At 41.4% G+C, this 12,230-nt stretch overlaps 1 protein-coding gene across 1 annotated transcript; it reads right to left on the bottom strand.

Annotated features, from left to right (window-relative positions):
- Nucleotides 1–117: 117 nt before the first annotated feature.
- Nucleotides 118–11,811, bottom strand: LOC108667552. The gene is made up of 8 exons (XM_018154594.2): nt 11,775–11,811; nt 10,910–11,014; nt 6,943–7,054; nt 6,386–6,526; nt 4,032–4,142; nt 2,634–2,789; nt 1,041–1,306; nt 118–543 (listed from the first exon to the last, which is right to left on the bottom strand). Exons 2-8 carry the CDS (start codon nt 10,910–10,912, stop codon nt 454–456), a joined length of 879 nt encoding a protein of 292 aa, XP_018010083.2. The 5' UTR covers nt 10,913–11,014; nt 11,775–11,811; the 3' UTR covers nt 118–453.
- Between the last annotated feature and the right edge of the window lie 419 nt (nt 11,812–12,230).

Genomic DNA, 12,230 nt, shown 5'->3' with positions numbered 1-12,230 from the left:
ACTCGTGCGTGGCATCACCACTTCACACAGCTAAAGTAACAGCACTCGTGCGTGGCATCACCACTTCACACAGCTAAAGTAACAGCACTCGTGGGTGGCATCACCACTTCACACAGCTAAAAAAAATCATTCATGGGTGACATCACATCGCGTCTTCAATGTTGTCATGTCCAGCATTGCCAAAAGTTCAGCGGCCCCATCATTTTCTATGAGGTATTTCTGATAATTTCTTACTTTTTTTATTGCATTTAAAATTACCCCGCGTCTTAGTGACATTTCTCTCTGAGATGCGGTCACATCAACTAACTTAAGAAATATGACTTCAGAAGAATATAAATTTTTGTTTTTGTGGAATTGGAGTCCCTCTCTTGAGGTGAAGGCTGCGATGATCATGTGTGTGATGTTGCTGAGATAAGGGAGCGTGGGGTGGCGATGGGAGCGAATTGGGCACATTTACTTATAGAATGCCAAGTAGAACCCCGCCTTGAAGGCCTTGGCCAGCGCCTGGCCTCGCAGAGTGATTGTAGTCTTGCCATTTACGGACTGCAAGGAATAGGCACACTAAGTCTTGTTTAGACCAACATTGTTTTATTGTCCTCAAAAAAAAGACAACGCTGGCCTAGGATCATTTGGTTAGGTCTCTAGCTCACACCCAGTAAGAAATTAAATGCATATAGTTTGCGATAAAATTATTAATTATAGAGGATTCGGAATATATGATTATAATCTTTCTGTGTACCGACGATAATTATGAAACTAAAATAACAAAATTATCGAATCTGCCTCGATTGAGTTGATTGCATGGAGGCTGAAGGAATGGACTTTCTCGTGCGGATTTAGTGAAGGTAAATTATTAAGTTGAACCGAAACTGGGACTGAAGTGCAGAAGGAACCTATAAGAGTTATGATGCGTGAGTTTAATTCAAGGCATCGGTGCAATTTATCGTGAGTTTATATGTCATTTCTTCTGAAAAAAAATGCAGGAGAAATTAAAGAAAACCAAGATCGACACGGACGCCGAAACCCTCCCTTCCACTGACCAAATTATTCAAGCACAGATCAATTGATTTGGAACCCGAAGTAGCACGCAGCGTGTAGCCGTCGCAGGTTTTGGCAGCGTCCATGAAGTATTCTCCAGAAAAGATAAACCCAAATGTAGAAGTAGTTGATGTGAAAGTAACGGTGCAGTTGTAGGCCGGACCGTCGGGGAATGCCTTGCACCCGAATCCGGGGTGTGAGTACACCATAACCCTGTCTGACTTGGAGAAGTCAGCCGTAAGTTCAATGGTCCTGCCGCATTCGTTCACTGCGGAGACAAATTAGTGGAATGATCTTAAAGTGACTGAGTACAATTTATTAACCCTTTTATATGGCATGGAAAGTAAAATTAGGCTATGTTTACTGTACACGACTGTATTTAAGCCTGGGCGCTAAGCACAAATTAACGTGCCGTTGATCACCTGGCAGCGCTTCATCTCACTTCAGTAAGCCCGAGTAAAATATGTCATAATGAAACTGGTTTGGTATAATGATTGTATCGCCTCGTGTTGACTCACATCGTCAGGTATCGGCTGAGGCCAAGCAAGGACACATCAAAGTAATTATGTGGCATACCAACCTCACCGAGTGCTCCTCTCAGTGTAGTGTAGTGCGCATGACGCTAAACGATGTAGATTTGACGTATATATAATAGCACAAAGCTGATTATTAGTCCATTATAGTCTAGTTAATATTAATATTTTATTTGCATCACTGAAGTGGTGACACAAACGAAAAAAAAATGGTGAAGCGAATAATTAATTAGTAAGGACTGATATTGACAAATGAATTATATATATGATTAATCTTTGTAATTGATAATAATCAGGGCAAGGCGAGACACAATCCAAAATTTCTTACTATTTCATGCTTAGGAGTTGCTAAAGTCTCCAGGTCTCCAATGAGTTACGCCTGCTACAAAAAATATAAACTATGGAAGTTGTACAACTTGAAAAAATGAACAGGGAAATTATTATTCGTTTTATCTCAATCAACGTTCTACTGTAAATGACGTAAGCTTTTTGGGACAATATTTGCCACTATACGGTATGCATTATTCAACACAGTAGAAAATTTCATACCGAAAAAATTTCACAGAAATATTTTCCACTGCACGGTGCAGAAGAAAGTGAAAATAATATCAGCAAATAAATAAATTTAAACCTAATGCAATTCCTCAAAACGAGTTCGGTTAGCGAGTTTATTACCACCGGCTAGAGCAGCACAACTCAGCACATTCCAGAGCTGAAAGTATCGTGGTTGTAGGAGCTTCAAGTGTTTATTACTGATGGAACTGAACTTGTTCTGTTTTTGGCGGCTAAAATAATACGACTACGACTATCAATTATATATGGGATCGATTATCAATTACATACTATTTATCAATTATATATTTGATCAGTTATAAATTAAATAGTATTTGTGAATGATATAGGTATTTGAAATGGACTATTGGTGAGAGGGCTCTGGGCCAATATGCAGGTACTATATCGGAGCACTTATTCACAATGCCTAAAGTGTGGAGAAATCAAGGGAACCTGACGTAGATTATACTTCAGTTAAAATACCGAAAACACTGCGTAGCTGATACTCACGCAGGTAGTAAGCTGGGCGCGTTGTGCTGACGAGCACGGTTAATCCGCATGGAGAGTCGGTGACGCAAGAAGCCAGGTCCAGATCAGATATTCCAATACCTCTGTAGGTGCCATCGTCTTGAGGAAAGATGTGGCCGTACGGTGCTACGTAAGGGACTGACAGGGACAAATGAATTAGTGGATATAATGACTCATCAATAATTGAAGTATTTCGGTGTTAAGATCCTGGAATGGAAAAGCTGTGGTCGGCAGTTTAGAGGTGATCGGTCAGTCAAGGTCTCTGGGGAGCTTCGCTGTTTGGAGAAAGCTGGGATCAGAACTTTGCATCGACAGATGCCAAAGAAATTACCTTAGAGATGAATAGTGCTCTCAAAAATATCCTGAAAAAGTACTCTGAGAAAAATGCTTCCAATTTTAATTCGAATGAAAGACATGACACTGCAGATTGAACTGCCTTACGCCGACACCAAATAGTAGAACAACAAAACGGACGCGCATCAGCAGCAAGCGAGAATTAAGATGTCGCATACAAGGGTTTATCATAATAGAGATATAGGGCTCATGATATTAGAAATAAAGATCGCATTATCATATAGATTGAGGGCTCACCTTTATAGAGATAAAGGGCGCATTATAATAGAAATCAAAGGCGCATCATAGTAGAGATAAAGGGCGCATCATAATTAAGATAGAGGGCGAATCATAATGGAGATCAAGGGCTCTTCATAGCTGACATAAAGTACGCATCATAATAGAGATCAAGGACCTCACTGATGATGAAAATAAGTTTGTTCATGAATATTTTGTTTTATTTAGGCTCCGAGTGTCTCTTTTACTATATATAGAATTATGTTCTTAAATAATAATGCGGGAAAAAATGTTCGATCGAACTCATTAGTGTCGTGCAGTTTTAATTACCTTTAATGATTCTATTATGGTTAGTTGAAGCATTGAATAAAAAGATTATTTATAAAACTCCGATTAAAGTTTTAAATGGAATCAAGTCGACTTAATTAAGCAGGCTATAAAGTCTTACACGACATGGAAAGAATGAAGAAAATTCTGTTATGTCCAAAGGCGTGACTTCACCATTATACGCGGATTTATGGCTTTACTTGAGATTCATTTGAAAAAAAAATTCAGTAACATCACCTTGGTCAGTGTGTGCTTTAGTTCCCTGCCATCGTGATGACAGGAGTGTCGAGTGTGTCGAATGTGTTGACAAATGTCGAATCATGTTAACAAATCATGCTAACAAATATGAGAAAAAGAAGGGTTTTTATCATTGACTAGTATTCCGAAAGAGAAGGTTAGCTGGAGTCTTGAGGGAGAGGCTAGATGGATTTGGTCTTACTTGTAAACGGTATTTGCATCTCAAATTATTGACAACTTACTACGTATAAAGTGGTGGCACAATTGGGGTAGCAATGACATCCAAGAAGAAATTCACGAGCTTGTACTGCTTAAATCCGGTGTTCTCGACAGTGACGTTGACGTAGGGAGCAGCGCCTGTTGAATTTTTTTTTTAATATATCATAAATAAAGGTAAGCTACTAGCGAGAAATGCAGTTAGAATGTCCAGTACACGAAAACCCATAACATCATACATATCCGAGAATATCCTGCCTGCCTTCTAACCGCGCAAATTGTGCGCACTGGTTAGTCGCGTGAGAATTTGCCAATTTTCTGATCGTACAGTCGCACGTACTCTATCAAATGGAAGAGCTGAGGACTTGGACATATGAGGTCTGTCAACCCTGTTTTAAGCGATCGATTTCAGTTCCAGTTTTATGAAGTACGTCTAGGCTATATCACTTTACGGCTTGAGTATCATATCTAAAACTATTCGTTGTTGTAAGGTTTTTTTTTGGATTCGTGTATGAATCCCCCACTCGCGTTAGTGCAGAAAGTTAAAGCCACCACCCATCTTCTGGCATTTTTTCGCGTCAGCGCAGAACGTGCATGAAAATATCCCAATTAGTGATCTACTCGCGAAAACTTCATAATAATTCAAAATCACTGTAATCTTCATATGAATCCTTCTTATTGCCGTAATTATACCTTAATGCCATTCAAGACCAACACCAAGCCGCTCGGGACCAAAATGAAGTTCCAACCCATTCATGAGCAACACAAATCCGCTCTGGACCAACAGAAAGCTTACTTGACCAACATCAAGCCGCGCGAGACCAACATCAGGCTGCTCTCAAACAGACCCAAAAATGTCTCTAAGAACATGTTATTTTACTCCTGAAGCAAACGTCAACGTTGATGGTGCTACAAACGGCAGCAAAAAGCAACTTTAAACAGCAGACGTTCACGCGACACGGGCGCATGCTCGACTGTGCTGATGCACGTCCGCAAGATGCATGACTGTTGCACAATTTAAGTACTCATATGCTCGTATCTACCAACTGTCCAAACATTAGTAAAAAGTGTAACCAAAGACTGATTTGCAGGAACACGTGTCAACGTTTATGTAGTCAGGCGCATTCCTGCAAAGGTGCGCCCACTTACATTCACTTGAGCATTAAAAGGAGATACATCCTGACCCAAACTCCCCCATACGCTAACTTATAAAGACTAACTTCCCACACACATATGGACATATTAAAGGAAGCACACACAAGTACTTGCGCACACACTCAATACACTTTGCGCATAATAATACAGCTGGCAGCTTCTGTTTGCTGTTACAGGCGATGGTGCGAGAGGCAGACTTTGTGCGAGAGGCTTTATGCAAAGGGGAGCGTCTACCCTAAAAATTATCTCGGCTATTTACAGTCGGATCACTCTGAAACTTGGTACACATATGTAAAATGGAAAAAAACTCGCATTTTGTTCGTGTAAATTTTTCGAAAAAAATGAAAGAAAACGTGAAATTCTTAGAAAACGGCAATAAAAGGGGGTACTGTAGAAATGGATCTAGTCCTTCTCAGCAGCTAATTAGTTCCTATCTAATTACTTAAAGAACTCCCCCACCCGCCCCCCTTTCATGAAATGTCGTGAAATCATAAATCAACGTACAGATATGGCAGTGGTACCGTTGGATAGGGCAGAATGTCAGCTTTAAAATGAGTATAAATACCGAAAAAGTGAAAATTTTCAATTTTAGGGTAGACGCTCCCCCTACAGGCGATGGTGCGAGAGGCAGACTTTGTGCGAGAGGCTTTATGCAAGGGTCTGACTGGGAAGGTAGGGACGTACGAGGATTGGGCATTGCGCGAAGAGTGTACTCGAGAATGGGTTCTAGGGTTAAGTGCCACTAAATAGCGCAATGGTTAGCGCAACTGTTAGCACGGTGGTAGAGGCATCGTCAGAAAGAGTGGAGCTAGCCTTGGGTCCGAGCATTTGAAAGCTCGGTTCATTTCTCGGTATCGCTGACGGGCGGAGCTTGGTAACCGTCAAAGGTTTTGCTTGAATCATGCTTAGGGTTGATGTCCCTAAATGAACTCTTGGTTCTTGATACATAGAAGGACTTTGAGGTCTTAAGATCTTAATGAAGGATTCGAGCATATCGTTAGAATTGTGTTATAAATGCATGGGGACAACATTATTTTACGCAGTAAAATTATAGGTCATTCAATAAACTTATCGGGACCCACATATTTATCGGACAGCAATATAACAGGTCAATCTATTAACGTCTAGGGACACTCCTATTCACTACACAGTTATATCCAATTTAAGTTTTTGGACTCTTTTGTTCATCTCACAATGAAATCACAGGCCAATAATTGATGGAGCCTCACTGAAAGGAACAGTTGAGGGAGTTTCATAGGAAACACTGGAGTTGGTCACGTAAATGACTGGTTCTTCCGTCGAACAGGAGCAGAGTTTCTTGCCAAATCTGTATGCTGTGCAGGTTCCATTGAAAGAAAACCCAGCCATGTCTGAGAAAAAAACAAAAGTTACTAACCAAAATGTGTTCACGGCTATAAATTTTCGAGAAAGTGGTAAGTTACTAAGAATTTAAAATTTATGCCCTCGAGCGTAAGATGTTCCTGCATGCTCAGCGTCCACGGTCACTGAAAGGCCCCTTAGCCGACCGAACTCTTTAAAGTTCAAAGGATTAGGTCAAGCCGCGTCTTTCGAAGGTCCTGCACTCATGAGCACAAATTTGTAGCTTATAATAATTTGACGAATGCTCATTATAATATATTGTATATTTGATCACAAATCAACAAAGACTAAATATGTGCAACTCTGTGGCTTCTGACCAATGTGGCCTCTGCGAAGGTGCCGAAGTTGCAAAGGGACCTTAATTTCAAGCAATTCTTCAAGACCACAGTGGAAGCAGAATATTCACCTTCCAAGGCGGCCTGCCTCGCGCACTGCACCACGTCCATTGCCGACATCCTTTTAGTCGCATTTACCGCAGCTGTCATATTGAGAGTCGAGATCGAGAAGCGTCGGTAGGTCTGCAAGAAGAAAGCAAATGAACATCACCGCTACATAAACAGGGTGAGCCAAAATTCCTTGACCCTTTTCATTTGCTAATATCTTTTTATTTCTTAATGTTTTTTTTATTTTCCTAACAATTTTTACTTCTTTCATATCCTGGAAAAATTTTTTGAAACTTTATACTGTCCAACGTACAAAAATTGTAAAATTTTACTTTTAAAATCATGGCTCAATAATTCAAACCCAAAGAGCTTATCGAAGACATTTCAATGTGAGAGACAACAACCACAAGCAACCACAAGATTGCGCCATCAAGCCCCAATCTTTAATAGAGCTAATGGAAAACATCACTAGAGAAGTAAAAGAAATAAGCCCAGTAACTTTGGAAAAGTTTATGGCAGAGATAATGGAAAGAGCTGCAATTTATGAAGCAGAAAATGGTTGGCATATGCAGGATGTTATTTTTCGCACGTAACAATAAAGTTTCTAATGCTTACTAAAAGCAAATTAGTGATGATAATAAAATTAAATTAGTGATAGAAAATCAATTACCATCGCCTTGACTTATGAAACTGAAATTTCAAGCATATAACAGTTGGAATAAAAAAATTGAAGTCGTGCTGTGATTTTTAGCCTACCCTGTATTATCTATCCACGAACATGCTGAGCAAAAGTCTCCAGCAAAATTAGGGACGTAACTCGGGCTCTTATTTAGGAGACGTATCCAAATCCCTGCGTACTGAATGGGGCCCTTGTAGAATAACACATCCCTCCAGTTTTTAAGCCAAGAAAACATCAAGTTATTTAAAACACTTTTATCATCTGTTAACGACATTACAGTCGCTTCTTTGAAAATAAAAACATCAAAGTATGATGACATGCTTAATCAAGAGTGGTTACTTGCTGTCGATTTCGCTTACAAGGGCTTTCAATGTTGAAATTGTGTAAACTGTACAGTTACACGGCTCAGTACACCTTGCTCGTTTACACGTGCTCTTAATACAGCAAGTGTGAACAGTTCCTTAGTATCCTTAATATTTGTTGCGGAAGGTTTTGTTCCTGATTCACTTCCAGGAGGGATCCTGGAAGTGAAGGTTCGTTGGACTCCTTCCGGTTGCCGCACCGTACCGAGTAAGAACAGGTTCCAGAGCTGGCAGCATTATTCAAGGAGATGTATTACAGGGGCTCTGAAGAGTGTGATCATCAGTTCCGCTTCTCTCGTTCAGAACCTCTGCCAGATCCACCCCATCTGTTGCCTACCTCTTGCGGTTATTGCCGCTATGTGATCACCAGACTTGACCATAGTGTTCATCAACACTCCTAGATCGCGAACGATTCTCTTTGATTATCGAGTTGTTAGGTGTCAGGTAGCGGTGCTTCATTCCAGCTCTACCAGTAGCTGAGTATCTCAGAACCTCAAATTTGGTCCCGTTGAACTGCATGTTGTTCACTTGGGCCCAGTCACATGTTGCAGAGAGGTCTTCTTGCAACCTCTCGGTCCGTTCTGTCCGTGATGGTCAATAGAATCCTAGTGTCGTCCGCGAATGACGACGCATTGGCGTGGTTCAATGCCGGCCAGAGTACTGTTTCCTGTGGTACACCACTCTTTGCCCTAGCCTCGCTCGATCTCGAGCCTGCAACAACGACAGCTTTTAGTCTGTTAGGAAGCTGTGGATTCATACCAACAATTCACCACCCACCTCCAGTAGTCTTAAATTTCTGATGAGCACTTCATGGTCAAATTTGTCAAACGCTATTGCGAAGTCCACTACACCACGTCCACCCCGGCCCCATCCTCCAGTATGGCCAGAATTTGGTGGCGATGCTCCAGTATCCGAGACAAACAGGAGCGATTTCGTTTAGAACCGTGTTGCCTTCTGTTGAACAGGTCAGCTTCCTCCGTGTACTGCACCAGGCTTCTGGCAACAACCTTTTTCAAATACTTTGATAACGTGTGATGTTAATGTAACCGGCCTGTAATTTTTTCGTTTATCTCTGGCACTTCCTCTGTATATTGGGGTTATAAGCCATAATTTTGGGTAACTAGGAACGTTTCCTTCTCTCAATGATGTTTTTCAGAGTAGAGTAAGAGGGACCATTAATGCAGTGACACATATTTTCAGTAAATGGCCAGGACCTTATCAGGTCCAGAGCCGAATGAGTCGATAATTCTTGGATACTCATCTCTTGATCAGGTGTTTTAAACTCAATATCCATCAGCACCCGCCCCCCTGGTAGGTCTTGAATGACTCCAATTTCGTTCTCCTGTCTTGAGTATCGGGGCTTGCCGAATACTTTTTCACACTGCGCTCCTAGCTGTTCGCACATGCCCTGGTCGTCTCCAATAAGGACATAGTTATTTTTCTGAAACCCACTGAGGCTCTAAATTTTTCCCCTGAATGGGTATATTTGTAGAAATATTTGGGATTTTCTCAGATGGCAGCCATCACTCGCACCTCCGCAACTTGTTGTTCAGCCTCCTGCTAGTCCTGCAATTGTCGTTCAGTGTCCTCAATTTTCTCTTTTAGATATTCCAGCCTCCGCCTCACTATATTCCTGGCGGCGGTTGTTACCTGGTTAATCAAACTAGTTCGTTTTCTCATGAGGATCAGTCTATCGCTTGAAATTATGTGCCGTGTGGGGGTCGTTCTTCCCGGCTTGTGACGCGCGCTTGCCTGCAGTAATACTTCGCACAGCTTGTTGTACATTGCTTCGGCATTTAACTCCAAGAACTCGGTCGGACAGTGTGGTCTCCTCAACACGAATATCAGTAACCAATTCTTCCTTGCTGATAAAGAATAAATGCAGGATATTGTGATCTTGTTGGCACCAGCTTTTATTGCCTAAGCAGGTGTTCACAGCAAATCGAAGTAGTTGTGTTGCCTGGGTTCTATCCTGATCTCTATGCCGTCCAAAGTCCAAGTGTGGCCATCGTATGAGTGGTAGGTTGAAATCTCCTGCAACCACAATATTTGGTGAATGTTCAGCCAAGTTGGCCACCTCTGTTTCTATTCTCTCTAGAGTTTCATTGAATTTTTCCGGTGAGCAGTCAAGCAGTCGGTATACGATAGCTATGCACAATTATAGATTGGAGATGCGTAATATAACATGTTTCACACATCCGTTGGAGCCTCAATGCAGGGGAACTGTTTGTGCCGTGAGGGGGTTTCCGAGGTAGACTATAGCGCCTTTTTCCTCCCTTCTGCTCGGTCTGTTCACTAATGTTGAAAGCTTTTCATTTCAATTTCTAAATCTCGGACATACTCGCTTAGATGTGACTCGGTTAAGGAAAGCATGATTATTGCTTTTGTCTCACTAATTTATTTAAGCTTGCCGATCTTGTGGCATTTTCTTCTTGGGAAAAGCCCCTCGATGTTGACTATCATGATGCCATACTCTGCCAGGGGGTTCCTGGCTCTGCAGCTGTTGCAGTTGTTGCTGTGATTGTTGCTGTTGTTCGTACCGTGACAACAGCGGCTGCATTTGTTGTTGAATCTAATCTACCACCCAGCTCGTTTATACGTGCTCCTAATGCTGCAAGTGTACGCAGTTACATGGCTCATTGCCACCGAGCTCGTTTATACGGGTTCCTAATACTGCAAGTGTACGCAGTTACACGGCTCATTGCCACCGAGCTCGTTTATACGGGTTCCTAATGCTGCAAGTGTACGCAGTTACACGGCTCCTTGCCACCGAGCTCGTTTATACGGGTTCCTAATGCTGCAAGTGTACGCAGTTACACGGCTCATTACACCGAGCTCGTTTACACTTGCTCCTAACGCTGCATGTGTAAACAGGTACACGGCTCACCACCACCGAGCTTTTTTACACAGTCTCCTAAAACTGAATGTGTAAACAGGTATATGGCTCACCATCACCGATTTGCTGCCTGACAACGTCAGGGACCGGAAGCGGACAGAAGTGGAAGTCGCCGCTCTACATCTCAGCCGGCCAGGAGGGCCTGAAACCACGTTGACCTGCGGATGAACGTGTGAGTTACTCCCCCGCTGTGGGTGGGTTTTATTGCTAATTGAATTCCTCGCTGTAACCAGCTAGACGACTGAGTTCATGCAGTTCTAGTTCAAAGTAGCCAAGCTGTCCCAGAAGCTGTGAGAACCGACTTTGATCTAATTAGCAGGCGTTGCTCATTACCCGATTTGATGTCGCCAGTTACGCTCGTTTTTCATAATAAATAACCCAACAGTTTTTTTAAACTATTCCTTTCAGAAAAATCACTCAATACTCTATTTGTCGTAAGATTTAAAAAAAAAAATGAGGACAGCGTTTTTGCTTCATTCCAAGGTACCCAAAATCTTAAATTTATAATCAACGGCAATAATTATTAATTGGCACGAAAAATTATGGATTTCCATGATTTATCAAACTTAGCTAAAAATTACCGAGCAGAATCATACATCAATCGTACAATGAACAAGAATAATTTTTGAAGTAGTTGATATTAGTCTCTCATCTTCTCAATATCATTCCTTCCTCCAAAATCTACAATAAAAATTGTGTTTCATAAGGATCTTGAACCTGTTTGCCAAGCTTCTTATTGGTATTCAGAGCCTTGAAGTTTGTCTTCGCCCTGTCCCCCAAATTAGGTTGATTAAAATCAATAGCATTTATGCATTATGCACAAAGTGAATGACTACTTAGCTGTTCATGAAGAATTTGGACACGAAATAATAATAAAAGCGACGCAACTGGAAACACGGCTACGGCTATTGTACTCACGCTGTCAGGATACGAAGCCGTGGCGAGTCCTAGGCCCAGCACCTGCAACACAAAAAGCGCTATGATGTCAAATAGAGACAAATGCCCGAACGAAATTGCTCAAGATAAACCAGCATGAAGAGGAAAATTCGTGAAGCTTATGGTGGACAGATAATCTTCGGAGTAAGTACATTTTGTGGCTATTGTAGAGCTGCAAATAAGTGATTCTGCAGCTGCATAAGCACATCAAATAACTTAGCTAGAAGTAACATATTAAAAGTGAAAATCATTGTAAAGCTCATGAATATGTTTCCAAGGTCACTAAACCTTTTCTGAGAAGCAGTACTGTATTGGTTAGCAGCTGACAGGACCGGCATCGAAGAAAGAAGCAAGTTCATTTGTTTACAACAACGATGAAAAAAATTAACCAAAAGAAAACACAGATATTGCATTATTACAAATGCAATTAAAAATAAC

Source organism: Hyalella azteca, unplaced genomic scaffold (genome assembly GCF_000764305.2).
Source record: "Hyalella azteca isolate HAZT.00-mixed unplaced genomic scaffold, Hazt_2.0.2 contig1766, whole genome shotgun sequence".
Classification (NCBI taxonomy): domain Eukaryota; kingdom Metazoa; phylum Arthropoda; class Malacostraca; order Amphipoda; family Hyalellidae; genus Hyalella; species Hyalella azteca.
Note: the sequence above shows the minus strand (reverse complement) of the source record. Positions and strands in the feature narration are given on the sequence as shown.

What these genes read in the sequence shown, in the direction of transcription:
- LOC108667552 (XM_018154594.2), bottom strand. An exon ending in TCCCTCAACTGTTCCTTTCA is followed by an intron (nt 4,143 to 6,385) that starts GTGAGGCTCCAT and finishes AAAATTCAACAG; the next exon opens with GCGCTGCTCCCTACGTCAAC. An exon ending in AATTGTGCCACCACTTTATA is followed by an intron (nt 2,790 to 4,031) that starts CGTAGTAAGTTG and finishes TGTCCCTGTCAG; the next exon opens with TCCCTTACGTAGCACCGTAC.